This window comes from Mustela erminea, chromosome 13, assembly GCF_009829155.1.
Source record: "Mustela erminea isolate mMusErm1 chromosome 13, mMusErm1.Pri, whole genome shotgun sequence".
Lineage (NCBI taxonomy): Eukaryota > Metazoa > Chordata > Mammalia > Carnivora > Mustelidae > Mustela > Mustela erminea.
Genome location: NC_045626.1, coordinates 12724642 through 12752264, shown reverse-complemented (window position 1 = coordinate 12752264; position 27623 = coordinate 12724642). Strand labels below are relative to the sequence as shown.

Here is a 27623-nt window from a genome sequence, read left to right as displayed (position 1 = left end):
AAAACACCAACGAAACAAGAAAAATGACTGTAGCTTCCAGAGAATATTCTAATCTATTTTAGGATGTGTAGGAAATTTCCCTTTAGTGATATTTTATTGCTGTTCTTATTGATGGTCTTTAATAAGAAGAAGGTGATGATGGTTGTGGTGTGGGAGAGGAAACGGTCAGAATACATAACGGCAGTCCTCAGGGGCATCCTGCAGGCCTCTGTTGAGCTATTGAACTTGACCCACATGGAGATGCTGTAAGGCGCCCAAACTGGTCTCTTTACCCTTCGTGCCGTCAGGACATGAAATGTATATTTCTGTTTTTTGTTTATAGGCACTTTTATTCTTTTTTTTTTTTTTTACTTTGATTTAATTGTACGCTATTGCTCTCTTCCTACTCCATCATTCCAAGAGAAAATTTTAAATTCTATTTTATCGTTCATGGAATTTTTCAAGCATGCGCAGAAAGGAAGAAAATAGTCTACAGCAAACCTTCTACTCGTCAGCCAGATTCCACAGTAAGCAGCCCGTGGCCAGTCTCGTTTCCTCTCTGTCCTTTAGTTCATCTCTACTCCTTTTTCATTCTGCCACAACATGGGGTTGTTTGAAACAAATCCTTAATAAGTATCCATTTTAATGCTTTCAGGTCTTTCTGATGGAGGCATCCTCTCCTGGAGTAGCCCATCCACTTCTCTTCATTCTAAACGTCCCTGTTCTGCAGACCTGGCCCTTGTGGATCATCCACAATGCCAACATGGCCGCTTCCTCCTGCGAGGATCTCAGCCTCCTTAAACTCGACACACCTAGACTGTGTTATTGACCTTATGCCACTCTGTATTTCTCATTATTTTTATGCATTTTAATGTCTTTTAACCCTAAGTCTACTGAAAATTCCATGAAGACAGGGTTTTTTTTTTTTTTTTTCATTTTCCACGTATGTACCTTTATACTGCCTACTTTACTATCTGATTAACAGAAGGCACATGATAAAGAGTTTTTGTTCTGTTCTTTGGAAAAATCATCACTAATCCCTAGGTCATTCCCCTTTGATAGCCCACTTTGATCCACACCCTTTTCTATGCCCTTTAGTATTAGTATACTGTCACTACAGAAATGGTGTATTCTTAGCCCAAATACAGAGCTCTAACCAGAGTTCACAGCCTTCTCAACCCATACCTTATATAATCCTATATTTACTCTTAGGACTTGCTTGAAAGTCTTCTCAGGTGGAAGCTGTTTTTGTCCTCTGATCTCCTTGTCTGAGGCTAGGAGGAGAAGGTAAGAGCTTTTCTCTGGCTGTCCACCAACACTTTGAGAGCATTTTCATCTTCTTCTATTGCCCTTTCTCCTTTGAAACTCTAAACGGCTACATCTTCCCCTTCTCTCCCAGCCTGGCCACTGCCCATATGCCAGACTGTTAGTTATGCCCTGAGAACTAACTCTAGAGGACTTTGGCATCTGGGTCTTAGTTACTATTTGTAAGTTTTCTTTTGGAGTGTCCCTGGCTTGAACATTCATGTTGGTATGTTGGTACCATCTACTATTTAGCCTCTTGTGTTCCTCTGCAGGCCACTTCTCTGAGCACATGTGGACCTTGTTATTGGCTAGAGGGGATCCTCTTCTAGAGTTTTGAGCTCTTTGCCCCAGTCACACTTACTGACCTTTTTTGTAGTCCACATTCCCATTAAACATGCTTAATAACATCTTGTCTTCCAGCATAATGATGTGAATAAACTTATGGTTCACCCTTCAGGTAGCCTGCCAATGTTCACCACACTCACTGCAAGTATAGGAGTTTGGGGCTGGAGCCTCATGTGCTGATGTGCAGCGTTCTGCAAACATCTCTGCTCTGGGAAATTGTGAAGAGGGTCATACTTTCTCTTTATGATGCTCTGTTGAACCTGGACTTCAGGGTCCACCATTTCAACTGCACTCATTAACACTAAATCTGATTCCACATCATTTACATTTGTAATTCAAAACCCAACCACTTTTTTTCCCCCCCTCTGTGCTGCTCTTGGGCTTCCTGCTGCTACTGAAGAAAGGTTATGTAACTGTATTACCTGACTCTTTTGGGGTCTGGATCCTTACTTTGCCTGTCCTGTAAACATAGGAATTTCTCAGGGGCCTTCCCAGTGAGCTTTTATTCTTCTTACCTTTGGTAATCTTCTTCATGGTTTTAATTACCATCTATGTGTCAAAGACTGCTGAATTAGCGTCTGTCTCACCAACCACCTCTTTTATATATGGAACTGAATTTCCAACTACTTTTCCAGCTGGGTGTCCTATAGCATCTCAAATTCAATATATCAGAAGCAGACCCTGTTATCTCTTTTTTCTTCTTCTGTCCCATATGCTGTTCCTGCTGGATCCCTTGTTTCTGTCGATGGCATCATCATCCATCCAGGCAGCAGAGCTTGCTGCCCCTCCGCCCCTCTACACCACCTCACTAGGTATTTGCCAGCCATTCCCAGAACACATCATGTCCACTAGTTCCCCCGGGCCTTTACTCAGGCCGTTCTCTATTCCTGGAATACGCATCCTTATTCCTCAAGATTCAGATCTGATGCTTGCTCACTTGTGAGGCCTACCTAATCCCCTCACTTCCAATTAATTATTTCTCTTTCAGAGTTCTCACTTGTTTGCTTTTCTGTCATAACACTTATTTTACCCTAAGTCATTTCATTAATTCAATAGCATTTATGAAGGCTGAATATAGTATCAGACACTGTCATATACATGAGGGAAGAAAAAGGAATGACTTCGGTCTGGATAGATTGCTTAATTTCCCAGCCTTCTGTTGGGAGAGGTGGGCATTTTATTCACTTTTACTTTATGCCTTTAAAGAGAAGATATGCTTAGCAGTTCATTTGAGGATAGTAATAGGAGAATAAGCTTCAGATAAAGCCTTCATATAAAATGTTAAAGATTGAAAATTCAGTAGTAACAGTAAAGACAATGTAGACATATTTGGGTCATATGATGGTTTGGTAGTTCCCCAAAATGCATACTTAAAATTGTAATTTAATCGAGGCAAGGAGCCTATCCAAAGGATGTTTATGCATGGGTATTAATGGGCATCATGGGTGAGTGAGAAAGAACAAAACAAAATGGTAGAATCTCTGTTATTCACCTGGTCCCAAGGATAAGCATCAGCCAGAGATGGTTGAGATCACAAATCCTGGGAGATGCATCTCTGCCAGGTACCTGGTAACAAAAGTGACAAAGGGACCTTCTTCCCATTTCTTCATGGGACCAAATGAAGGTGTTGAACCCTTCCCCCCAACAACTGTGAGGATACCAGGAAATAATATTCTTGGTAGGGATAGCGGTATTCCTTCATTGAGTGGTGACAAAGGTGAGGGATCCTCAAGAATCCTGGAGACAGAGGATATTGATGAAGGTACTAGAACAGAAGAGAAATATGGAAGGCTCATATGGTGGCTCTAATGGGTGAGCAAACTTGTTTCCTTGGGAACCTGCAAATATCATCCCAGGCTTCAGTCCTGGGTAAATAAGTGAGGACAAGGGACAGTCAAGTTTAGGTTATTATAATTCATGTGATCTCATCTCTACTCATGAACTGGTAAGTCTATGGACATTTGGGTTACATTGTATGGCAAGAGAAAAAAATTGATAGGATATACCAGTTCCCATGGCTGAGCTTCCTTTTCAGACTTCTGTCACTTGAAGATTGGTTAGTTCTACATAAACTGTTGCAAACACAGTAGTAGTAGGGTTGTCTGAGTTAAAGTGGAGAAGAAAACATTGGTGAGAAGAACTTTAATTATGGTTGACTCTTGGTAATTCCAGGAGGATTATCCAGTTTATGTGTCACTTGGATTGCTTACCTTTTACCTACTGGTTGTTTTGCCACTTGAAAGTACTTTATGCCTACAGTAGGCAGGGGTGATAGAATATGGAACTAAACATATGTCAGCTCCATGCAGTCAGGACACAGAGAATAGGAAATCAATTTGTAATCCCGTTTTCAGTATTAACAACACCCTTCACCAGAAAATTTATTGAAACTACTAAATCAAAATAAGTTTTTAAAAAAATTTTTTCAATTTATTTATTTTCAGAAAAACAGTATTCATTATTTTTTCACCACACCCAGTGCTCCATGCAATCCGTGCCCTCTAAAATACCCACCACCTGGTACCCCAACCTCCCACCCCACCCGCCACTTCAAACCCCTCAGATTGTTTTTCAGAGTCCATGGTCTCTCGTAATTCACCTCCCCTTCCAATTTACCCCAACTACCTTCTCTTCTCTAACACCCCTTGTCCTCCATGATATTTGTTATGCTCCACAAATAAGTGAAACCATATGATAATTGACTCTCTCTGCTTGACTTATTTCACTCAGCATAATCTCTTCCAGTCCCGTCCATGTTGCTACAAAAGTTGGGTATTCATCCTTTCTGATGGAGGCATAATACTCCATAGTGTATATGGACCACATCTTCCTTATCCATTCGTCTGTTGAAGGGCATTTTGATTCTTTCCATAGTTTGGCAACCGTGGCCATTGCTGCTATAAACATTGGGGTACAGATGGCCCTTCTTTTCACTACATCTGTATCCTTGGGGTAAATACCCAGGAGTGCAATTGCAGGGTCATAGGGAAGTTCTATTTTTAATTTCTTGAGGAATCTCCACACTGTTCTCCAAAGAGGCTGCACCAACTTGCATTCCCACCAACAGTAAGAGGGTTCCCCTTTCTCCACATCCTCTCCAATACATGTTGTTTCCTGTTTTGTTAATTTTGGCCATTCTAACTGGTATAAGGTGATATCTCAATATGGTTTTAATTTGAATCTCCCTGATGGCTAGTGATGATGAACATTTTTTCATGTGTCTGATAGCCATTTGTATGTCTTGATTGGAGAAGTGTCTGTTCATATCTTCTTCCCATTTTTTGATGTTTGCCTGTTTCGTGTGTGTTGAGTTTGAGGAGTTCATTATAGAACCTGGATATCAACTTTTTGTCTATACTGTCATTTGCAAATATCTTCTCCCATTCCGTGGGTTGCCTCTTTGTTTTTTGACTGTTTCCTCAAAATATGTTTTAAGGACTTTTTTGTGACTTTATTTTTCTCTATTATTATATTACTCATAAACCATCATGGAAGTGAACAAAAACGATTTGATTTCAGATAAGCTAGCTGGCTCCCTTTCTTCCTTGGCAAGAAACAAAACTAGATAAAATTGATAAGCCACTGTAAGCTTGTGGCCCCTCAGATTCCAGTAGCTTTTTACAGTAGAAGACTCAGTCATTTGGGTAAGCATTGGCTGTATACTAGAAAACATTCAGCCAAAAGAACCAGCTTGCAGTTCCTTCTGTGCACAGCAGATGCCAGGGGCACAGAGTTCAACCATGTGATGTTAGCACTGGGACTGAAATGGGATGTTCTTTTTATTGAGCTAGAGCAAAGTGACAGCGCAAAGCTCCCGAGGAGGGAAGGGAACCTGACAGGGTTGCCCTGTGTGGTATATTCCAGTGGCAAACCTACCTTTGCTTACACATGGCCACTTATCAAGGGACAAACCCATTTCCATGAACTGTAGCCTGTATTATAGCAGGGAGGATCTAGATGTTGCAGATGCGGCTTTCCATTCATTGCCAGATCAGAAGGGTGGAGAGGAATCTGGCCAGGTGACAAGAATGAATTAACATCCCAAGTTTCAGCTTCTCTCTGAAGCTGCTCAGTTAAGGTAAGCATCTAGAGAAGCCAGTTGAGATTACAAACCCAACAGATATGTTTCTGGAAAATTCCAGGCCAGAAAAAACTGGGATGAAGAGGGAGTAGGAGAAGGATGGAGGATAGCACAAAAAGAAGCCAGTTAAAATAGTTTGAGGTCCAGATGAACATCTGAGTTTCAGGAATGATAAAGATACTATGTTAAATTCTATTTTAAGTTCTTATGCTAAGCATATCTACACAGGGTAAGGTTGAAAGGAATTAGACCACAAGAGAGCAATGACAAGTTGCTATAAAATTTCATGCAAAATTCACAGAAGTCCCTGATGTCTTGCTTTAGTTTACTGATGATCCCTCTCACAAGCAGAAGGTATGTTTTGAGACAGGCTAATAAATGCTCTAGATCCTGAAATTTTGTGTATACTTACATTAAAACCATTGGCACTGTAAAGAAGAGAGATGAGCCAATTCCCCCTTTAAATCTTATTCACATGCAAACTGAGTGAACCCCGTAATGACTGCCTTAGATACTATTTTGAAACTTGGTGCAAAGGCTTAATGCTTATTAACTTTAGGGACTGTGCTTACTGTGAGTCATAGGGAATCCATCCCAGAAGCTAAGTCTACACATCAATAAACAGTTGGTGGGGCAGGCAGCGTGTAGACGGCACCTACGGACAGCCTTTAAAAACGAATTCTAAGGTTTTTAGGAAAATACTCAGCTTAGAAATGCTTCTTTTTACTAGATAGTGATAAATCAGGCTTTCAGCTCCCCTCTTCTTTGTCCCCTTCCTAAGTGCCTTGGGAAAACACGTTAAGGCTGAACGGTCCAGAGTGGTATGAAAACACTTTCTTTGTGAGTGAGAATGCATCAGTTTGAGAAAGGAGATCAGAGTTTCATCACTGTGTGTGTGTGCCAGGAGGCTGGTGTGAATGCAGTCTTGATCTGCATATTCAAAAGGCTGGTCCTGTTTCTGCAGCTGTAGGTGAGAGGTATGCTCACTGGTGAATCTCAAGAAAGATGTCAAAAATGGCCGATTACATGCAGAGGTGTAGAATCTCTGGAGGGAACACTGGGACCCCTGGTCTCCCATCATGCACCATGTCTGTCTGAGCTCCAGTCTTACTTGGCATCCTTCTTCACCTCCCTGCCACTCTGTTTATCTTCAGTTCAGGTTGCCCCTCCCCCCATCAAAATCTGCCCTCAGGAGCAGATCTGTTATTGGTTACGTCCTATTTCTGAGGTATGTATTTCCTTAAATGTTTTGATTGACTTTTTAAAATTATGAAATATAAATTGGACACATAAAATATATGCATAGAATTGAACAAATAGAACATTGCCAATATCTCTGAAGTCTCCCTCCTCATCCTTTTACCAAAAAACGTTCCCTCCCCCTAAGAGGTAAGAGGAGCCAAGTAAAGGCAATCATGCCCTTATCACAGTCTGCCCACCTACATAAGCATCCTTAAAAACACAATTTTGCTTGGCCTGACTTCTCATAAAGGAAATCACAATGTGTGTTTTGTTTTGTGCTTCTCTTCTGACTATGGTTTAGGACCACATTTGTCCTGCTGCAGCAATTTCAGGCATCAGTGAGCAGATGAGGATGTATTTTGGGTGTCAGCATTATATTTCCTGTGTCTCAAGATAGTTTGAATTGAATGAACATGACCTGGTGTGGAGTTTTGGGATGTGCTAGATAAGCGGTGGTCTGGGAACTGTGGCTGAAGGGAGGAAATGTGCCCCAGTGTTTGTCCCACCAGGACTGAGGGTGTCCCAGGAGCTGGGACTTTCAGCACTAAAACCAAGAACATCTCAGGCAAATTGGAACCAATTGAGCGCCCCGGTTCTTTGTTCAGACCTCAACCTCCATGCCAGCGGGTCCCTTCCCCACCTCTTAACTCTGAGCCTGCACTCCCAACTGCCCATTATTCCTAAAAGCCCTCTCCATTCCTCCTATGATGAAAATCTCCATGTATTATTGATCATTGTATTATTTTCAGGAGGATGGAACTATCACACTAGAGAGATAATAGCAGTAAAACTCCAGATTCTCGAAGGTAAAATGCTATATACAAACAGTTGAGGTGATCCAACTTCTTATGTTGTATGTAATCACATGTAATATAATACAGCCAGGACAGAGTGAGCATGGACGGGGATTAAAATTATTGAGGGCCTCTCCTGCACCAAACGCTATTGTGGTATATATACATAGTACCTGTGGTGTAGTATATAGTACCTGTAGATATACACATATATTCATATGTCTTTAAATAAAAATAGAATTGATCTGAATTCTGATATTATGGATAGAAAAATGGGAGCTCAGAGAAACTAAGTTATGGACTCAAGGCCCTACAGCTAGTAGAGGTGCCAAGCTGGAACTTAGCCCTAGAACTGGTATTTTATCCTTCGTCCATTGCAAGTTTAGATATGATCTAAGCAGTGAGGAGTCAAAAGGAGACCACGGAGCTGATCAAGTAGAGCAGCAGTCTCCTCTTCCCTCCCCCCCCACCCTGCTTCTCACGTAACAGGAAAAACAACTCTCAATGCTTTTGTTTTTAAAACCACTTAATTGCAGTATGATTGACTATGGTGGTGATTTTATAGGTGTATACTTATCTCCAATCCCAAGTGCTTTTAATGCTGGCTTGTATCTTCCTCCAGATATCTAAATACCATGCTAAGGCTGCTATTTTTTGCATTTTACCTTTAAAGGCTTATACTAAAGACTTCCTTTCATGGAAGGAAGATGTGTCTCTTGGATACCCTATTCCCCACCTGACCCCTACACCTAGTTTCCTCCTGGCATCCTTACAGAGATACATCCTGAGTCTTGTTCAGCTCAGTACTTAATATTTAAATCATTACAACTAAGAGACTATTACCCTCAGCTGACCTATAAAGTGTAGTAGGCTATACCTTTCACTGTGTAATCTTTGTTTTCCCTTGAGTTAATAATTATATTTTTTTCCTGATTTTTTTTTGGTTTAGTTTTCAGTGTTCTGATCACTAGCTTATCTGTCTTCTGGTGAAGGTGGTTCTCTCCCTACGTGTTCAATATATTCAAACACATCTATACTGATAGGATATTCACCTTAGAGAACTTTAAACAATCTTCCAGTATTAAAACTTCTAGTATTAAAACATGCAATTAAAATTAAGGCAGGGTGGGCAAACGCTTGTAGGAATAATGATAAGGTAAAGTCAGAAACACTGTATCAAGTAAAACCAAAGGAGCTGTGAAAGAGTGAGCTCACCTGCTGTCCTCAAATACAGAAATCCTGTCTCTGAGCCAGAGCGGTGCTTGCTGTCCCCACTCTGTCCCCCAGCTCTTTGCCCTCTCGCTTCTCTAGGGGGTCACTGATGCCCTTCTATGTGGGGCTCTGCAGTATTGTTAGACACCAAAATCCAAAGAGGAGGTGGAATCTGACAATAACAGTAACAAAAATCAGTGGTTGAATCTGAAAAACACACCTTTCCCTGTAGAAAAATACCAGTGTAGCACAATATATGAATATTTGCATATACTACATAAAAATACTATGTGATGTTAATATCAAAGTAAATAAAATTTCATACTAAATTATACTTACATAAAATATATATTATTATACTTATTAAAACATAGCTACTTTGACCACTTTGAATTGGTTCTGTAGCACAGATGCTACACATTTCTCTTAATCTGCTTTATAAAGGGCCTTAACATAATTATATTTTAATGCCATTATTTAAAACTTCCATGGTCATCACAAAAGGAAGTAGGGAGTGTCTGAGTCAGAGGCTTTATATTTCAGAGTAATGCAAGGAACTCTTTCAGACTCACCCAACCAGCTGCTAACTTCCTCTATGAAGAGAGTAAGGTAAATATTTCTGAAGCCCACAACTTAAAGTCTGGCCAGACACTTTGAATGAGAGAGAGACAGAGTGTGAGAGAGAGGAGAGAGACAAAACAATGGCTGTTTGTACCTGAGGGTCTGAACTCATCATACAATATCAGAATCATTGCCTAGTCCTGCCCTCAGCTTGCTCTCTCTTAGGGCTCCTCTTAGGGTCCTCTGATGGCGGACTTTCTGTGGTGTCATGGGGGGAAGGGCAGCGCCATGCAGGGGATCAGATGAGCTGAACCTCATATTCCATTCAGAAATAGATAAATAGCATCTGGGGAATTATGTACAAATCTAGGTTCTATATTCCCAGTGTTCTTATTTTAGGCATTGTAAGTTAGAATTTTTAAATATAGCATGGGAAAAACTCGGCTTTGAGATTAGAATTGAACTTAAAAAAATCATGTAGCATGGTGCTTGTCTGCTTAGGGATTTACCAAAATTTGAAACCAGATTTTAAAAGAAATGGAAAGATTTGAAAATACTTCTGTAGAGGAGTAACTATTGATAGCATTACAATTGACTTCTATGATAAGAATAAAAATTAAGCATGCTCGATAGTAGTTACTCATATTTTCCCCAATATGTATTTAATTTTAAATACAAGTTTTTTTTTTTCTTCTTCAGTAATGTACCATGAAATAGAGCTACTTTTCCTTGTACAGACAAAATTATCCTGAGATTCGGTAATATTTTTATCAAAGATTTAAGACACATAACTTGTCAATCAGGTATAATACATTTAGGTCCATAAAATGTCATTATAATTTCGTGTTTTTTTATTGTGCTTTGTCCCTAGTTTTTCCTGTGCTTTATGTAAAAATTATTTTTCTTGCCTTTTATTAGACTTCAAAAAAAAACTTTAGTGACAACATGTATTTTTTTGTTTTGACATAAAAAATGTTGACTATAGGAAGGAAGGGGTAAGAATTTTCTTGGATTAAAATATACCATAAGTAAACAAATAAGCTTTGAGTTCCTGTGGAGTTTTAGACCCTCAAGGTAGATGCTTGGGATTTAAAAAGCTTTAGGAATCTTTGTTAATTTGTATTAACTTGAAAATGATAAATTACATATCTGTATAATAAACTAAAATATTTGTGTAAAGAGTGTAAGAATGCAGTGTTTTTTAGTGGGATGAAAAATTAATCTGAAGCCAAGTTCTTTCCGGATTTGGAAAGCATATTTCTGCATTGCTATGTCTGGACAAAGGCATCCTGGGGCCTGGGTCGTATCATACTGATACCTTCTGTGGCTTAACGTAATTTATTTTCCTTTTCCATTTCCTTTAGTTATTTAACTGGGACCCAAATCACTGGATACTTTTGAATGGCTTGTTTGAACTTAATTTCTCTTGGTGCTTGTTTATTATTTTCTTTAAAGTTGGGATAAAAAGCAATTATAGGAGAAAGGAAAACCACAGTTTTGGTACTAATGCTAATATTTATTAATCTGTTACCTGATAGAAGCTTGGGAGCATAAAAAAGTAACTCACCCTTAAATATTGTTTATCTATTTGCCAGTGCGATTTAAACTTTATATCAAAAGAGAAGGAAAGAATCTTGCTTTCATTTCTAGAAACTGCAGTGCACCTGCAGAGAGAAAGATAAAAACAATTATGTGAAGTGGAACATACTATTTGGTATTTATTTTCAAAGTGCATAAACACCTCTGTACAGGAATGTTTAAAGATATATGATCTAGTATCATTTATCATTTTAAAAGTCATTGCTTGAGAATTTATATTGGTCTAGGAAAGTCTCAGCTCATTTTTTTTATGTTTATGTGTCTCTTCCATAAAATTTATCTAACTCGTAAAAATGTGTACTCAGTTGCCTCAATGAACAAATTCCTGTGTAGCTTCTCTTCTCTCCAGTACAATGTAGTTTTGTGAAAAGTCATCAGGATGATTAAAAAATTAGAAAATGAACATTTGTAATTATTGCTTCAAGCATGATTTAAGAAAAGGTTTTAAAAGACATGAAAGGCCCCCACCTTGCCTAGGGGTAAAATAGTATGATATGCTTTTTTATTTTAAAAAATTTTTTAGAGATTGGGGCTCCTGGGTGGCTCAATCTGTTAAGCGTCTGCCTTCGTCTTAGGTCACGATCCCAGGGTCCTGGAATCAAGTCCTGCATCTGGCTCTCTGCTCAGTGGGGAGCCTGCTTCTCCCTCTGCTGCTTCCCCTGCTTGTATTCTCTTGCTCTCAAATAAATAAATAAATAAAGTCTTTAAAAATAAAAAAATTAAGATTTATTTAATTATTTGAGAGTACGTGGACTGGGAGGGGCAGAGGGAGAGGGAGTGCCAAGCAGACTCCATGCTGAGCATAGGGCTCTGTGCAGGGCTTGATCCCATCACCCTAAGATCACTAACTGAGCTGAAACCAAGATCAGGACATTTAACCCACTGTGTCACCCAGGTGCCCCAGTAAGACATACTTTCGTACAGCATCAAACAGAACTGGGGATTGACCAAATAAAAGTGCATTGAAATTTTGTACTTTGGGATATGATACTAACCAAGTAACTTCCACTCTCCACTGTTCCACACAGGCAGGTCCCCAAACAGGGTCATTTTTAAATATTGCAGATCCTAAAGTTTCAGTATATATTGAATATATTACATCAAACATATCAAATAAATAATATAGAATATATTAAAATAATTCAACAATCCTCTATTAAGTATAATTTTCACTATACATATTTGGAAATGATTACTATAATTTTGCTTTTAAAGTTACTTTTCTAAGAGTGATTAATTTCATTTACTATGCTTTTCAGCAATCAGTATGAAGTCTTGGAAACTGAAGAGACAGAATCTAGCACACAATTACACTTTCAAATTAAGGAACTTCTTATAAGTTCAAAATTTAATATAAAAAATCAATGTTTCAATTTAAGTTCCAATTTAAGTATATGCTTCAATATAAATATATTTACTTATATATACACTAATTTCAATTTTGTCATTTTTAAAAATTAAAAAAAATACTTTTCCGATGTAGAATGTGATTTCGAGCCCCTGGAAAGTTTGGGGACCTTAGTTCCTGCCGATATCACTCACTGGCTAAAATTGTCCTGTATCTCTCATCCCGTGTCCTCTCCTTGCTCTGTTTCCTTCTTGCCCTTACAAGAAAGGGTTTCTCCTTCCAATCAAAGCTGCCACTACACGTCCCCTTAGTTTACATGGATTTGATATGAAATCATTCAATTTTATGGATAACCATTAAAAAAACATAGATGTTCTTTCTTGGAGTGAAGAGTGTTTGGAGTGTGAATGATATTTTCACCCTTTATTTCTGGGGGCATAACTGAGGAGTGGGACCTGTAATGAATTGAAAGTAGCTGAATTTGACCTTGCAAAACAGCATCATTTATGGTCTTGTGCCTCAGTGATGTTGTCAGGGGCTGGAATTCCAAAGTGCAGAATACAGTTTCCTCAGGCATACTCTGGAAATGTTCAATTTGTGGTCTTTAAGGAAGAGCAAATTTACTACCATTTAATAAAGAATAATGAATATGGGGGCAGCTTCGAGTCACTGTTTACAATGAATCAGGCATTATGCTAGATTGTTTTTCATTTTTGTTTAAACTCAAGCTTCCATTTGATAAAATAAAAATCGAAAACTTATTTTAATGACATTTGTAACTTTGAAAGGCATTAAGTTTTTGTGACTTCAACAAAATCAACACCATAGCAGTTGTAGGATATTATTTTTTCAAACGCCACATATCCCTCTTCTTTTGGCATTCTTTCTTTTCTATACCATGCCCTCATCCTGCTCCCCAGAGCTTGGACATCATGCCATCCTTTAACAACTGTAGGGCGGAAGCAGACTTTTTTTTTGGGGGGGGGTGTCTTGTAAATTGATCATATTATTGAATAAGAGGTAATTTAGGAGCTTAGAGAAGTTAAGACTTAACCCAGGTCATACAACTTTTAGCAACAAGTTTGGGTTTAAGACTAGGTCTCTTAAGGGTCCGTGAGTCTTGGAACCCACCTCACATTAGGCATAATGTCACAGAGTATTCAAGGAGAATAATTTGGAGGACCCATGGGAATTCATTTAGTCTCTGACAACTCCAACTGTGGTACTGGAATCAGTTTAGTATTGTGGAAAAATTATGCAAAGAAATACCAAAGTAGACTCCTGAAAAATGCCATGCAGTAGTGGTAACCCTCTATATTTCAGAAACATTATCAAGAATTTGAAGACAATCTCATTTTCATCCTGGATTCTAAATTTGCTATTATACCTCAGGTTCTCCAGTAAGAGATAGATCTCTGTTTTGGAAAGTCATGTGCATGTTTGTGATACATAATATGGTTAATCACACTTCCATTCCAAAAAAATTAGAAAGTGGTGTGAAAATAATAAATATAGGATCAAAGATGCATAATGTTTGAAATTAGGACAGTCCTGAGAAGAGTTAGGGTGCATGATTAAACACATGCATTAAACACATGCATGTATGGTGGCTCTTCTAGAGAGAAGGAGTAAGGAAATTATGTGTTAAATCTCTAAATGTTAATGTTTTTTAAAATTACAGATTGAAAAGGCACGGACTATAGTCCCTTTAAGAGACCATTAATGCTGTACTCTTTGTTTTACTGCGAAGAGCTCTTTTGCTCTGTTTCAGCTTAGAAAATGGGGGTGATTTGATGAAAGGTAGACGTCGGAAATGTGTCTGCTTAGGGGTTGAAAGCAACTCAGAGGCCACTGATGATAGCAAACTCATGTCAAGGAGAAGTGAGAATATGAGTGTGAGAGCATAGGCAGAAACACAGAAACGCTGCACCAAAGAATATCAGTGTAAAAAAAGTGAGCGTATTGTGACGTTGTTGGCACAACAGAGTTTTAGAGTGTTGTTAACAAGGATACAGGACCAAAGGAAATTTTCTTTTTGTTCTAAGTTATTTGATGGTTATAGCCAAGATTGAAGAAATGAAGCTTCAAATACAAAAATCAAAGACTAGAAAAACCATCATATGGCCCCAAAACGTACTTGGCACTCATTCCATTTCTCTTTGTCCTCTAGGCAGCGCTCCATTCCACAATGGCCTCCCTTGCTGCTGCAAATGCAGAGTTTTGTTTCAATCTGTTCAGAGAGATGGATAACAATCAAGGAAGTGAAAATGTGTTCTTCTCTTCTCTGAGCATCTTCACTGCCCTGGCCCTGGTCCGTTTGGGTGCACGAGGTGACTGTGTCTCTCAGATTGATAAGGTCAGTCCCAGTTGTGCCACCACCCATGGTTTCTGCCAATCCTCAGTTAGGGCAAATTGTTTCCTATAAGAGCACATTCTACTGCAATGGTACCATGTAAATGAAGATATCTCAGTGAGTCCCTCTCTGGGTGTGAAGAACCCATACTGCTTGTAGCACTTGATTTTGAGGTGGGAGAAAACAGGAATATTCTCAGAACCACTGCTTTGATGCTTTTCTTTAGTATAGTGCTTCTCAAAATGCATTTCCTAGACCAGTAGCATTACCATCACCTGGAGAACTTGTTAGAAATGGGAATGGTTGGGCCCCACCTGAGACTTACTGAATCAGAAACCATGGGGGATGGAACCCAGCAATCTGTGGTTTAATAAACTCTCCAGGTGTGGACTAAAGCTTGGGAACCACTGCCTGAGTAGATGTAGATGAGAAAGGAGGGCAACAAGAAGATACTAGTGAAGTCCCACTTTATTTTTATTTATTTATTTTTTGAAGATTTTGTTTATTTATTTGACAGAGAGAGACACAGCAAGAGAGGGAACACAAGCAGAGGGAGTGGGAGAGGGAGAAGCAGGGAGCCCGATGCAGGGCTCGATCCCAGGACCCTAGGATCATGACCTGAGCCCAAGGCAGATGCTTAACGACAGAGCCACCCAGGTGCCCCTGAAGTCCCACTTTAAACACAAGTGACATGGGCACCAATGACATAATAGTATATTCCAGATAATAGTAACCTACTGAATGGTTATCACATTGTCACCAGCACGTGTAGAAAGTGCTTTTTAACTCACCCGTGTATACTACCCTGAGCCAGGCTGTGCAGGGAAGTGACACTGTCACAGAACTGTAGTAGCTCAGTAGCAGGGGAGATCCCAGGTTTAGGCTGCCTGTGGAGGTCTTTGTTATCACTTTCTGCCTCCTGGTTTCCCCCATTATTTTAGTTTATAAATGAGAGCTAGAGGAAGATTGTCTGTGTTGTAACCCATCACAACTAAGCAGTTGTTGAAGAGTGTTTGCTCAGATAATCTAAGCTAGGACAATTCATTTCTCATTCTGGGTAGCTCAGTGAATATTTGTTGCTAAGGAATAACCAGAGTCTCAGGACACCATTTTCCCAAGAGCTGGAGTGATTCGCAACCACAGTGCATTGAACACTTTTAATGAGATGATAACAGCTGACTGCTGGAAGTTTCATCAGCGTACAGCTCTGGGATAAGCTCTAAGGGTATCTTATTGGCTGCTCCCAGTAGCTCCGGAGTAGGCATTATCACCCTGATTTTTGTGTTCCTGTGCCATCTTAGTAAGTGTCAGCACTATGATTCAAACTCAGGGTGATCTTCTAAATCAGGGTTTCTAAATCTCAGCCCTACCGACATTTTAAGCCAGATAATTCTTTGTCATGAAGAGGCTTTGGTGTGCATTGTAGAAGGTTTAGCGGTATCCCTGGTCTTTTCCCACTGGATACCATTACTGTACCTCTGTCCAGTCATGACAATCAAAAATGTCCCCAGATAGTGCCAGATTGCCCAGGAAGCAGAGTCAACCCACAGTTGAGAACTATTTGGCTTAAAACCACCAAACTGAAATGCAGCCCAAAGTACATTATTGCAAAGCCTCATTTATTTTAGAGTTAGTGTAAAATATAAATCCTTTGGAGAAAAAAAAAAACTTAGTAACCAGTAAAAATGTATTCATTCATTGGTATAAGGACACAATGTTTTAGAACTAAGTAAAGCAACGTGGTGTCACGGAAACAAAATACTGGTCTGGGAGTTAGAAAATCAGATCCCGGGGTGCCTGGGTGGCTCAGTGGTTTAGGCCTTTGCCTTTGGCTCAGGTCATGATCTCAGGATCCTGATTGAGCCCTACATCATGTTCTCTGCTCAGCAGGGAGCCTGCTTACCCCCTCTCTCTCTGCCTGCCTCTATGCCTACTTTTGATCTCTCTCTCTGTGTCAAATAAATATATAATATCTTTAAAAAAAAGAAAATCAGATCCAAATTCTGATTTGGAAAAATTAGTTCATCCATGTGGGCCTCAGTATCCTCACCTATAAACTATGGGGGTTGATTTGGGGTATCCTCTTAATGAGTATCTCAAAACTTGTTCCTGTTCCATATGTTAGACAAAGATGTGCAGGCTCCACACCTATGACAAAACCCCACGCCTTTAACACAACAGAAGGCACAGTTACTTGTTATTGTATGATTTTGGGTTAGGAACATTCCTGAGCTATTGCCTGATTCATTTCCCAAGGTCTCCTAGTGGCCCAACAGCCTGATGGACAAGGGTCAACCGCTCATGGAAGTAGGTCACAGTGGATTCAGAGAGCCTATCTTACTGAGGTCTGCTCTTCCATCACCACTGGAATCAGTGCCTTTCCTGAGTTACTTTTTATACCTCTTGCTATTGTAACCTCCTATAAGAAACATGGAAAAGGGAAAAATGCAACTGTAGACACAGAAACATTGATATAATTCACTGGTACAAAATTTAGTCATCTGCAGTAAACGCCTTGGAAGTTAATTGTTAAGCCTCCTCCGCCAGTCCCCAAACTCTGTCCCAGATAGTTTCTCCTTGCAATACCTGACACCTGACACTGTGGGTCACGTATGTGTATTTTTAGAGAAATCAAGCCTCGGTCACTTTAGTTGTAATTTATGGCATCATCCATCCTTCTCTCTTAAACCTTACCATGGACCAGTGTTCGTTTTTGTTTTCAATGCTAAGATGGTCACAGTTGGGCCAATAGAAATCTCTTTAAACTTGTCATTTTTAACAATCCTTTCAGATGATTCTAAATCTTTGCTAGCTAACAACACGATGTTCTGGGCCTGTCCTGAATTTTCTTGGCTCAAGATAGGTCAGTTCTCTCTGAAAAACAATCTGAGGGTTTTGAAGGGGTGGGGGTGGGAGGTTGGGGGAACCAGGTGGTGGGTACTGGAGAGGGCACGGATTGCATGGAGCACTGGGTGTGGTGCAAAAAACAATGAATACTGTTAAGCTGAAAAAAAAATTAACACAAAAATAAATAAATAAATAAAGGTCAGGTCTCCCACTCTCAGTGAAACCCTGGTTCCACTACTGGACAATAGCATTGAAATCCAGACTATACATATATTTTATATAACATATGTATATAATATATAAAATATATGTATTTTATATATACATAATATATAAAATATATTATAATATATAATATATACATATTTATAAATACATAATATATAAAATATAATTTAACCTAATGGTTTTTATTTTATTTTAATTTTTTTATTTAAAGTTACCTTATTTATTTTTTTTAGGACTGAAACACTTGGAAAATATGTCACAGCCTTGAAACACCAAACATAGGCACATAGGCACATACATTATCATTTCAAGGAATAAGCTGGTAAAAAGAGAACAAGGTCCTTATCAAAATGATAAGGTGTTCAAGGAACGGCAGGAACACAGCTTGCTACAAAGGCCCTTAGGCCAAAGTGGTGTTCGGTGGTGGTGGTGGTGGTGGGGAGGTTGCTCCTCTTTGTTTTAAAGGATTCATAGCTCAGCCCTGAGTTGCTTAAGTTTTCTCCTTTGACCTTTGTTGCCCAGGATTATCTCAATAGGGCTGTGTTATTTCTGGGGTAAATAAGCAAGACTGACTTTAGGCTCTCATTCCATCTTATTCTATATAAACAGATGTTTTCCGAATCTAGTACTTAACAACTGTCTTAATCAAGAAGGCAGCAATTCATCCTTCAATGTTCATTCCTGGATACTTGTATTTGGTGCAACTGAAGCCCCCTTTCCCTTTGAGGGAGAATGCCGCTGTCACTGTAAGGCTGCCCTGTGCCTCTGCTTCCGAGAGCCTCAGGGCCCATGGTGGCAGCTGGTGAGTGGGAAGGGCTGCTTCCCACACCCATGGGGCATTACCTCCCATGTAGCTGCAGGAACATCCTCCTAGTTGGAAGATGTAATGTGTTTTCCAAGAAATGCATATCCACATTTTCTTGGCCAGAAACAGAGAGCCACAAGGAAGTATTCAAAGTTCTTATCCAAACCACCTCTCTCAACTCCACAGCTTAAAAACCAGGCCCTTGCATATAAAACAAAACCAAGCGAAACAAAGATCCAGAAACCTTTTTTTTTTTTTCTCTTCTAAATTAGTGACCTCATGGATTTTGTTTTATAGTTTACAGAAAATGATTTGGTGATCCTTCTGGTCAACAGGAGTTTGGCAACAGACAGAAACACTTCTGCTCACACTGATACAGTGCTTTTTCAAATGTATTTTTCTTTTCTTTGAGCTACCTACTCTTCTCTTTTCTCTCACATAGCATTTCATTGAAATAAAGTATGTCATAATTTTTTTAACTTTAATCATGTCTTTATATTACAGTGTTATTTAGAAGGTATACAAATATGAATTTTCTTTTTTTTTTAAAGATTTTATTTATTTATTTGAGAGAGAGAGAGAGACAGAGTGAGAGAGAGCATTAGAGGAGAGGTCAGAGGGAGCGGCAGACTCCCCATGGATCTGGGAACTCCGGGCGGGACTCGATCCCAGGTCTCCCGGATCAGGACCTGAGCTGAAGGCAGTCGTCCAACCACCCAGGCACCCAAATAAGAATTTTCTTTAAAATAAGTGGGTTTTACTAAAAACATTTCAAAAAATAATCATTTTAATATTACTTATTCTACCACTTTTGTGAGAAAACACAATAGTTTTATAATTGGTCATGAATACACAGGTGGAAGGCCACTGGGATGCAACGATTCAAAATCTTTTATTTTTTAACCTTCTGCCCGAAGATCCTAAAATTTTTTAAATTTTGATGGCCCATGATTTTCCTTGTTTGCCATTATTCGAATATGTTATCAGTTATGAACAAGAAAAAGAAATTCTGATTTTCCTTCATAGGGTCAGTCAGGGGATACGAGAGCACAGGACTGCCGGCATTTTGGATTGTGATGACTATGCCCTAAGATATTTTATTTAATACCTGTTACATTTGAATATTTACTAGTATCACTATTCACCTTTAGTCATGGCAGTTTTATTATTGAATGTGTAATATCTTAGAATTTTTGAAAATATAAAAAAAATATGCATTACCTCAATATTGTACCAGCCCAGTTTACTAAAAGCCAATTAAGAATGTCAGAAGAGACAACTAGATTATTATCAAAATGGAGTAAAATTATAAATGATCAAAGAATAATATTAAATATTTTTACTCGTTAAAGCTTTTTTCAAAAAGTTAACAAGAATGACTTCTGGAGATTCATATAATCTTTTTAAATTTATTTTTTATTTAATTTCGGCATAACAAGTATTCATTATTTTTTCACCACACCCAGTGCTCCATGCAATCCGAGCCCTCTATAATACCCACCACCTGGTACCCCAACCTCCCACCCCCTCGCCAATTCAAACCCTTCAGATTGTTTTTTGGAGTCCATAGTCTCTCATGGTTCACCTCCCTTCCAATTTCCCCCAACTCCCTTCTCCTCTCTAATGGCCATCTGTACCCCAATGTTTATAGCAGCAATGGCCACGGTTGCCAAACTGTGGAAAGAACCAAGAAGCCCTTCAATGGACGAATGGATAAGGAAGATGTGGTCCATATACACTATGGAGTATTATGCCTCCATCAGAAAGGATGAATACCCAACTTTTGTAGCAACATGGACGGGACTGGAAGAGATTATGCTGAGTGAAATAAGTCAAGCAGAGAGATTCATATAATTTTTATAGTATTTCCTTGGTTCCACAAGAATTAGTTCAGAAAAGACATTAGCATTTTTGAGTCCTGACACTGTCCCATGATATTTTATGTTTCTGGTACCTCCATATATTCCCAAATACCAGTCTATCCAACACCAAGGCAAAATGAGAAAGGAACCTGATATGTTTCATATTCCACAGTGGCATCGAACCTGGGGGACAGGATGACATCTGGGGCATGAAGCATGGTGCCTCCATGCCTGCAGAGACCCCACCAGTGAATTTTAAATTGACTACTAATTTGTATATCAAGTTTATCTCTTACTCCATCTCATGTTAATTATTATTTCAGATTAAGAGGCTGTAGAAATTAAGGTAGGTTCCAATTCTCTGTGACCTATTAAGACTAATAATGACACTCATTGCCCCCATATGTTTTCATCTATCTTACGTAGCTCTTCCATTTCGTCATAGCCAATAAGATGGTGCTATTGATTAGGGGTCCAAAGTCTTGAAGTCTTGAAGTTGAAAGCCTCCACAGACACACAAATATTAACATTGACTCAATTAGATTCCCATCCGTAATTTCTTTACCCAGTGTCGGAGTGCTCCTTTGCCTCTTCTCCCTACTTCTACCTCCCACCAGGGGTATGGTTCAGATATAGCACACATGACCTCCCCCTCTTTTTTAAAGATTTTATTTATTCATTTGAGAGAGAGAAAGATAGACCACAAGCAGGGGGAGCGGCAGAGGGAGAGGGAGAGGGAGAAACAGACTCCATGCTGACCAGGGAGCCCGACCTGGGACTCCATCCAGGACACTGGGATCATAACCTGAGCCAAAGGCAGACCCTTAACTCTTCAGGCCACGCAGGCGCCCCCGCATGTGACCCCTTAAAGAAAACCTACATCTCTTTACAGAAAATCTTACCTGTCTCTCTCAGTGCGCATTCAGTTTGCTCCAGATGGCCGCATAAATGATTATCACTGCGTAGCACCCTTTATCACTTCCTTGTAGAGAAGCCCTTTTGTGTTTCAGATCCCATGACCATAAGGGTCTGGGGAAATTAAAAGTGCAATAGATAATAGATAATAGATAAAGTGCAATAGAAAATTAAAGCTTGGGCAGAATAGCAATTAGTAGAATAATGAGATTATGAGAGCCACACTGGAAAAGGAAAACATAACATAAATGATGCCACACATCCACGATGCCACTGTGGAAATGCTAATTAACTACTTAATTTCAAATAATTGTAGGATCTTTTTTGTTTTATTTTGTTTTCACATCTCTCAAGTCCCAATTTCACTTCATTTAGGATTTCTTAGATACCCAGTACCTTTGTCTCTCTTTTTTATCTTTGTGCCTGCATCATTAACCTTAATCTTGCCTGCCATGTGGGCAAATAAAATTGCTCATTTGATACTTTTTAAATCCTTGTCAGGTTTAATCAGTGAATAATTGTTCAATTGCTCCGTGAGAGTGAGCAGACCAAAATGATTCGTAGACACAATTCATTTTGTAGCCATCGATTTATTCACTCTGCCAGCTGCTGGGTGCTTTACCCAATGCATGACCTGTCTTCTGTCAGTAGCTCATAGTCATGACCTGTGTTCTGTCAGTAGATCACAGTCATGACCTGTGTTCTAACCAAGTCAATAGCTACCTATTTTCTGCTACGAAACACACATGCAAGCACAGCCACTAACAAAGAGTCCCTTCTTTCCTTTATTTTGTGGGGTCCCTTCCCCTCGAGCAGGACCTGCTAACTGATTTCCTTACTCCCTGTTTGCAGATGCTTCACTTCAACACAGCCTCGGGATGGGGAAGCTCTTCTCAGGCTCAGGTAAAGACAACATGTTCTTTCAGGGAAAGAGATTGTGAGACTGACTTTAGAGAAATCACTATTGCGCTGATGTATTTAATTATGCTTACCATCCTTCCAAGCAAGGGAATGTGTCTCTCTCAGATTTCCATCTTGTGACATCTCAAGGACAGTTTTTGGTAATTTACTTGTTAATTATTAACTTACCAATATTTTACTTCTGTGTTGGCCAGATTTTGGCAAGATAGTTTGGAAATAAATGTTTTGCTTTTATCCTTTGATATTCACAGCCAACTTATATTGGTAAAATGAATTTTTTAGTATACATGCAAGGCAAATTCATTATCTGCTGTTAATAATTTTATTCTTAAGTTATTTTATATGTGCTGCCGAAGTGAGCACTCAAGTTAACTATTTTAGTAAAATTTGTAATTAACTTTGATCACAGGTACTATTTGAGAAAGGGCAAGAAATTGTAAATAGAGGTGGTGTTGCTGAATCTACAAACATCATTATTTTTCAGTTCTTTCATGATATAGTATACATATTTTATGTTATGTGTAAATAAGAGTGTGGATATATTTGCAGTCCTGTAACACATTTTTATACATCTTTTTAATAACAGCCAGGACTTCAGTCTCAACTGAAAAGAGTTCTCTCTGATATAAACACATCCCATAGGGATTACGAACTCCACATTGCTAATGGTCTTTTTGCAGAAAAAGTGTTTGACTTTCATAAGGTAAGTGTGGCCTCCCCTGTCACAGGTTATTTCTACTCTGGACCCCAGTTCAACCCATCATCTGCAAAAGGCTTTTGTCTTTCTACAGAGCGATACAGTGATGATTTTTTTTGCTAATTATGTTCCCAGACGTCTTTGAAATTTCATCTCTCCTGTTTCTAGAGTACAGCTTTACTGGAGCTGAGCACTCCCCATATTCAGGGTCCCCAGACTGAGAGGCTCCAAAACAGGAGACCATGTCCTCTGGCAGTCATGGGGAGGGAGGAGCAGGCAGCCCACTTAGGGTTGTCGGTGGGCAGCAGAGAAAAAAGTCTACCCACTTTTCTTCTGAGCTTTGTGTCTCCTGGGATCCTTGTGGATCCCCAGGGCTGAGTTCACCTCCTCTGTTCTCAGCCACGCCCTTTCACCCCTCCTGCCAACAGTGACTTCGCCATGGGATCATTGACGGCCGTGAGTGTCCTGGTAGGGCACATGGGCGGATACAGCCAGCTGCTGGCGGAGGAGCGGCTCGGGCTGGTCCAAAGGCAGGGTCTGGCTCACGTGAGGTCAGCGGGTGAAGTTTCCACGTTACTGGGTGGTTTTTGTGCTTTCAGTGGCTTTCTGTTCACGCAAAGACCAGGGAGACCCCGACTGTACCCTATAGGCTCCCGGGCTCCTCGCAGGCGCCCCGCGTGCGTTACAGCCACTGTCGCGGGGACAGCCAGGAGCTGGTTAGCGCTGTTCAGAGCTGCAGTGGCCATGGTTTTCAGGGCGTGTTTGTGCTCCCTGTAATTCTCCACTCGTCAGACGACCATAAAGCTCTGCTTCCGTGACATCTCTGGGCTGATCTCCACTTGTGTCTGTGCCAGCTGTCTGTGCTCCACCCAACCATTATTGTCTTCTGTCTGTCACCCACACAGATCTTTGTCCCTTCCCAAACCGCGCCCAAGCCCTTCGGCAGCCTGCCAGGTATGAAGCACTAGGCCACTTTGTGTTTTAATCTTTCCCAAAGAATCCTACACAAGCTTTCCAGGGCCGCCTTGTAGGTTCAACTCCACATTTCCTGTCTCTTTTCCCACACGTACTGCGGACTCCCCGAGGGACTGTTAACCCTTTTAACCTGGAAGTTGATGTGTCTGTCATGTTACTATTTATAGCACATTTCCATGTTCCTTTATCTAGGACTCAGTGTATGCACCCGGCACAGAAAAGGTGCGATCCAATCACCAACATGGAAAACAGACGCTGCCATTGTTTTTCCTCCCAGACATTTACATACACAGCTATTCGAAAAACTACTTTTGATTAAAAGCATGACTTGCCTTTCAGTTGTCAGTGCAGTACAAAGATAGATCGTCTCCAAATTTTCTACATTTTGTTGTGTAACAGTATTTTACTCATATTTGAATATGAAGGAGTCTATTTGAATTGAGGAAGATAATAATAATGTATCCATTTTCTTTACAAAATGTATGGAGAAGACCCAGCTGCCATCTCTGATACTTTTCTCCACTCTCCTCCCTGAATCTGTGCTAAATCTGTCTTGGTCAGACCTCTGTGAAGGTCATTCCCTATTGCCCCAAGCTCTGCCACCATTGAGGGTGACTTCAGTGTCCCTATAACAGCCGGCTGTGAGCTCAGTTTCCCTCCTTACAGTCTCCTGACCCTCTCTCCCTCGGCCATGACAGTAACAAATGCCCAAGCCCCACCCTGAAACTCATCAACACCCAGAACTGTTCCACTGCAATCTACAACTGGAGCTGCCCTGTCAGGGGCCACATCACTTCATGCTTCTCATTCTCTCATGATTTCAGGCCCGCTCTACCCGTTCTTCAACTGCATCGAGTTATGCAACTTTTCCGTCTCTAATCATCTCTCAACATATGAGCTCTCTCTCTCCCCCAACATAGCCCCACCCGGATCAGTCCCTTGACTTCCCCCAGCAGCTGTGCCTCGGCCCATAGGTGACACTTGTGCCAAGCCTCGGTGTGTGCGGTCACCACCAGGACACCATGGGCTCCTAGCCCTGCTAGGTGTCCTCCATGCTGTCCAGCAGCCAGCTGGGCGCTCACAGCAATTTCTCTCATTCCTCTCACCAGTTTCTGAAAGCTCTTCTCTTCTCTCCATTTCCCAGCAACCCCTTTTGGCCACCATCAGTTTCAACTAGGTTTATACCAGGAGCTCTAATCTCTGCTTCCTTAGATTTGTTTAGTTGGTCCTGGAGCAGGAAAAGGGCCCAGTGCTGTGGGAGCTCAGGTAAGGACTAGAAGCCATGGGAGTTGGTGGAAATGGCCCTGGGTTTTCTTTAGTGCACATCCTGCTTCCCCTGGTTAACAGAATCACAGCAGTAACAGGGTGTCACCACTGCCTTTGGGTGGGGTGGGTGGGTGGACGGCTGGGTCATCTGGGATGACCTGAGACCTCAGGGTAACACCCCTGTGCTCCTCAGAATTGCTGCTCTGGGTTCCTGAGGTGACTGCCTGCGTGCCTACTGCTCTCCGCCTACCCAAAACCCAACACTGGGACTTAGCACCTAAATTTTATAGCCATTTGTGTGTTCACCTCAAAAATAGAATTCCCATACTACACAAGCACTTTAAGCTTTCAAGCTTCTTCTCTCTCTCTCTCTCTTTTTTTTAAATAGGAACTTACTTTAATACTGAAATAGAAATACATGTTGTAATATACATAGGATGAATATTTTAGCTCTGGATAGACCATTTGATATTCTTAAAATTAATGGAAGAATTCTTAAGAGACAAAACAACAGTATCTCTTTATTAAAGGTGAATACATCATATAAGTTCTTGGAACAAATTGTATCTAGAGAAAAAAACTAGACTTGAGTTGTCTTATATTCCAGCTTCTCTTCTGTAGGTAGAAACAAATCTGCTTCAGAATAATGCACTTTCTTTTTTTTTTTCTATTTCTTTTCAGTGTCCCAGAATTCATTGTTTAATCACCACACCCAGTGCTCCATGCAATATGTGCCCTCCTTAATACCCACCACCACCAGGCTCACCTCTCCCCCCATCCCCCTCCCTTCCAAAACCTTTAGTTTGTTTCTCAGAGTCCACAGTCTCTCAAGGTTCGTCTCACCCTCCAATTTCCCCCAACTCACTTCTCATGCCCATCTCCCAATGTCCTCTGTGTTACTCCTTATGCTCCACAAGGAAGTGAAACCATATGATAATTGACTCTCTCTGCTTGACTTATTTCACTCAGCATAATCTCTTCCTGTCCCATCCATGTTGATACAAAAGTTGGGTATTCATCCTTTCTGATGGAGGCATAATACTCCATTGTATATATGGACCATATCTTCTTTATTCATTCTTCCGTTGAAGGGCATCTTGGTTCTTTCCACAGTTTGGCGACTGTGGCCATTGCTGCTATGAACATTGGAGTACAGATGGCCCTTCTTTTCACTACATCTGTATCTTTGGGGTAAATACCCTGTAGTGCAATTGCAGGATCATAGGGAAGCTCTATTGTTAATTTCTTAAGGAATCTCCACACTGTTCTCCAAAGTGGCTGCACCAACTTGCATTCCCACCAACAGTGTAAGAGTGAAAGAGGGTTCCCCCTTCTCCACCTCCTCTCCAACACACGTTGTTTACTGTCTCGTTTATTTTGACCATTCTAACTGGTGTAAGGGGATATCTCAATGTGGTTTTGATTTGAATCTCCCTGATGGCTAATGATGTTGAATATTTTTTCATGTGTCTGTTAGCCATTTGTATATCTTCTTTGGAGAAGTGTCTGTCTTCTGCCCATTTTTTGATGTGATTACCTGTTTTTTGTGTGTTGAGTTTGAGGAGTTCTTTATAGATCTTGGATATCAACCCTTTGTCTGTAGTGTCATTTGCGAATATCTTCTCCCATTCTATGGGTTGCCTCTTTGTTTTGTTGACTGTTTCCTTTGCTGTGCAGCTTTTGATCTTGATGAAGTCCCAAAAGTGCATTTTCGCTTTTGTTTCCTTTGCCTTTGGAGACATATCTTGAAAGAAGTTGCTGTGGCCAATGTCAAAGAGGTTACTGCTTATGTTCTTCTCTAGGATTCTGATGGATTCCTGCCTCATGTTGAGGTCTTTTATCCATTTTGAGTTTATCTTTGTGTATAGTTTAAGAGAATGGTCAAGTTTCATTCTTCTACACATAGCTCTCCAATTTTCCCAGCACAATTTATTGAAGAGGTTGTCTTTTTTCCACTGTATTTTTTTTTTCCTACTTTGTCGAAGATTATTTGACCATAAAGTTGAGGGTCCATATCTGGGCTCTCTACTCTGTTTCACTAATCTTGTGCCAGTACCATGCTGTGTTGGTGATCACAGCTTTGTAGTAAAGCTTGAAATCAGGCAATGTGATACCCCCAGTATTGTTTTTCTTTTTCAACATATCCTTAGCAATTCGGGGTCCCTTCTGGTTTCTTACAAATTTTAGGATTGTTTGCTCTAGCTCTTTGAAAAATGCCAGTGGAATTTTGATCAGGATGGCATTGAAAGTATAGATTTGCTCTAGGCGGTGTAGACATTTTAACAATG

General features: G+C 40.2%; 1 protein-coding gene across 2 annotated transcripts in view; it reads left to right on the top strand.

Moving 5' to 3' along the window:
- Nucleotides 1-9507: 9507 nt before the first annotated feature.
- The window catches only part of SERPINB7 (serpin family B member 7), a 30050-nt gene continuing 11934 nt past the window's right edge, over nucleotides 9508-27623 (top strand). The window contains exons 1-4 of one of the 2 annotated variants that reach the window (XM_032311463.1): nucleotides 9508-9567; nucleotides 14637-14822; nucleotides 22329-22379; nucleotides 22984-23100. In XM_032311463.1, the coding sequence (XP_032167354.1) occupies nucleotides 14655-14822; nucleotides 22329-22379; nucleotides 22984-23100 (336 nt within the window). In that variant the 5' untranslated portion in view covers nucleotides 9508-9567; nucleotides 14637-14654. Of the gene's footprint in view, nucleotides 9568-14636; nucleotides 14823-20884; nucleotides 20908-22328; nucleotides 22380-22983; nucleotides 23101-27623 lie in introns of those variants that run through there. The other variant, XM_032311464.1, reaches the window with a different exon arrangement.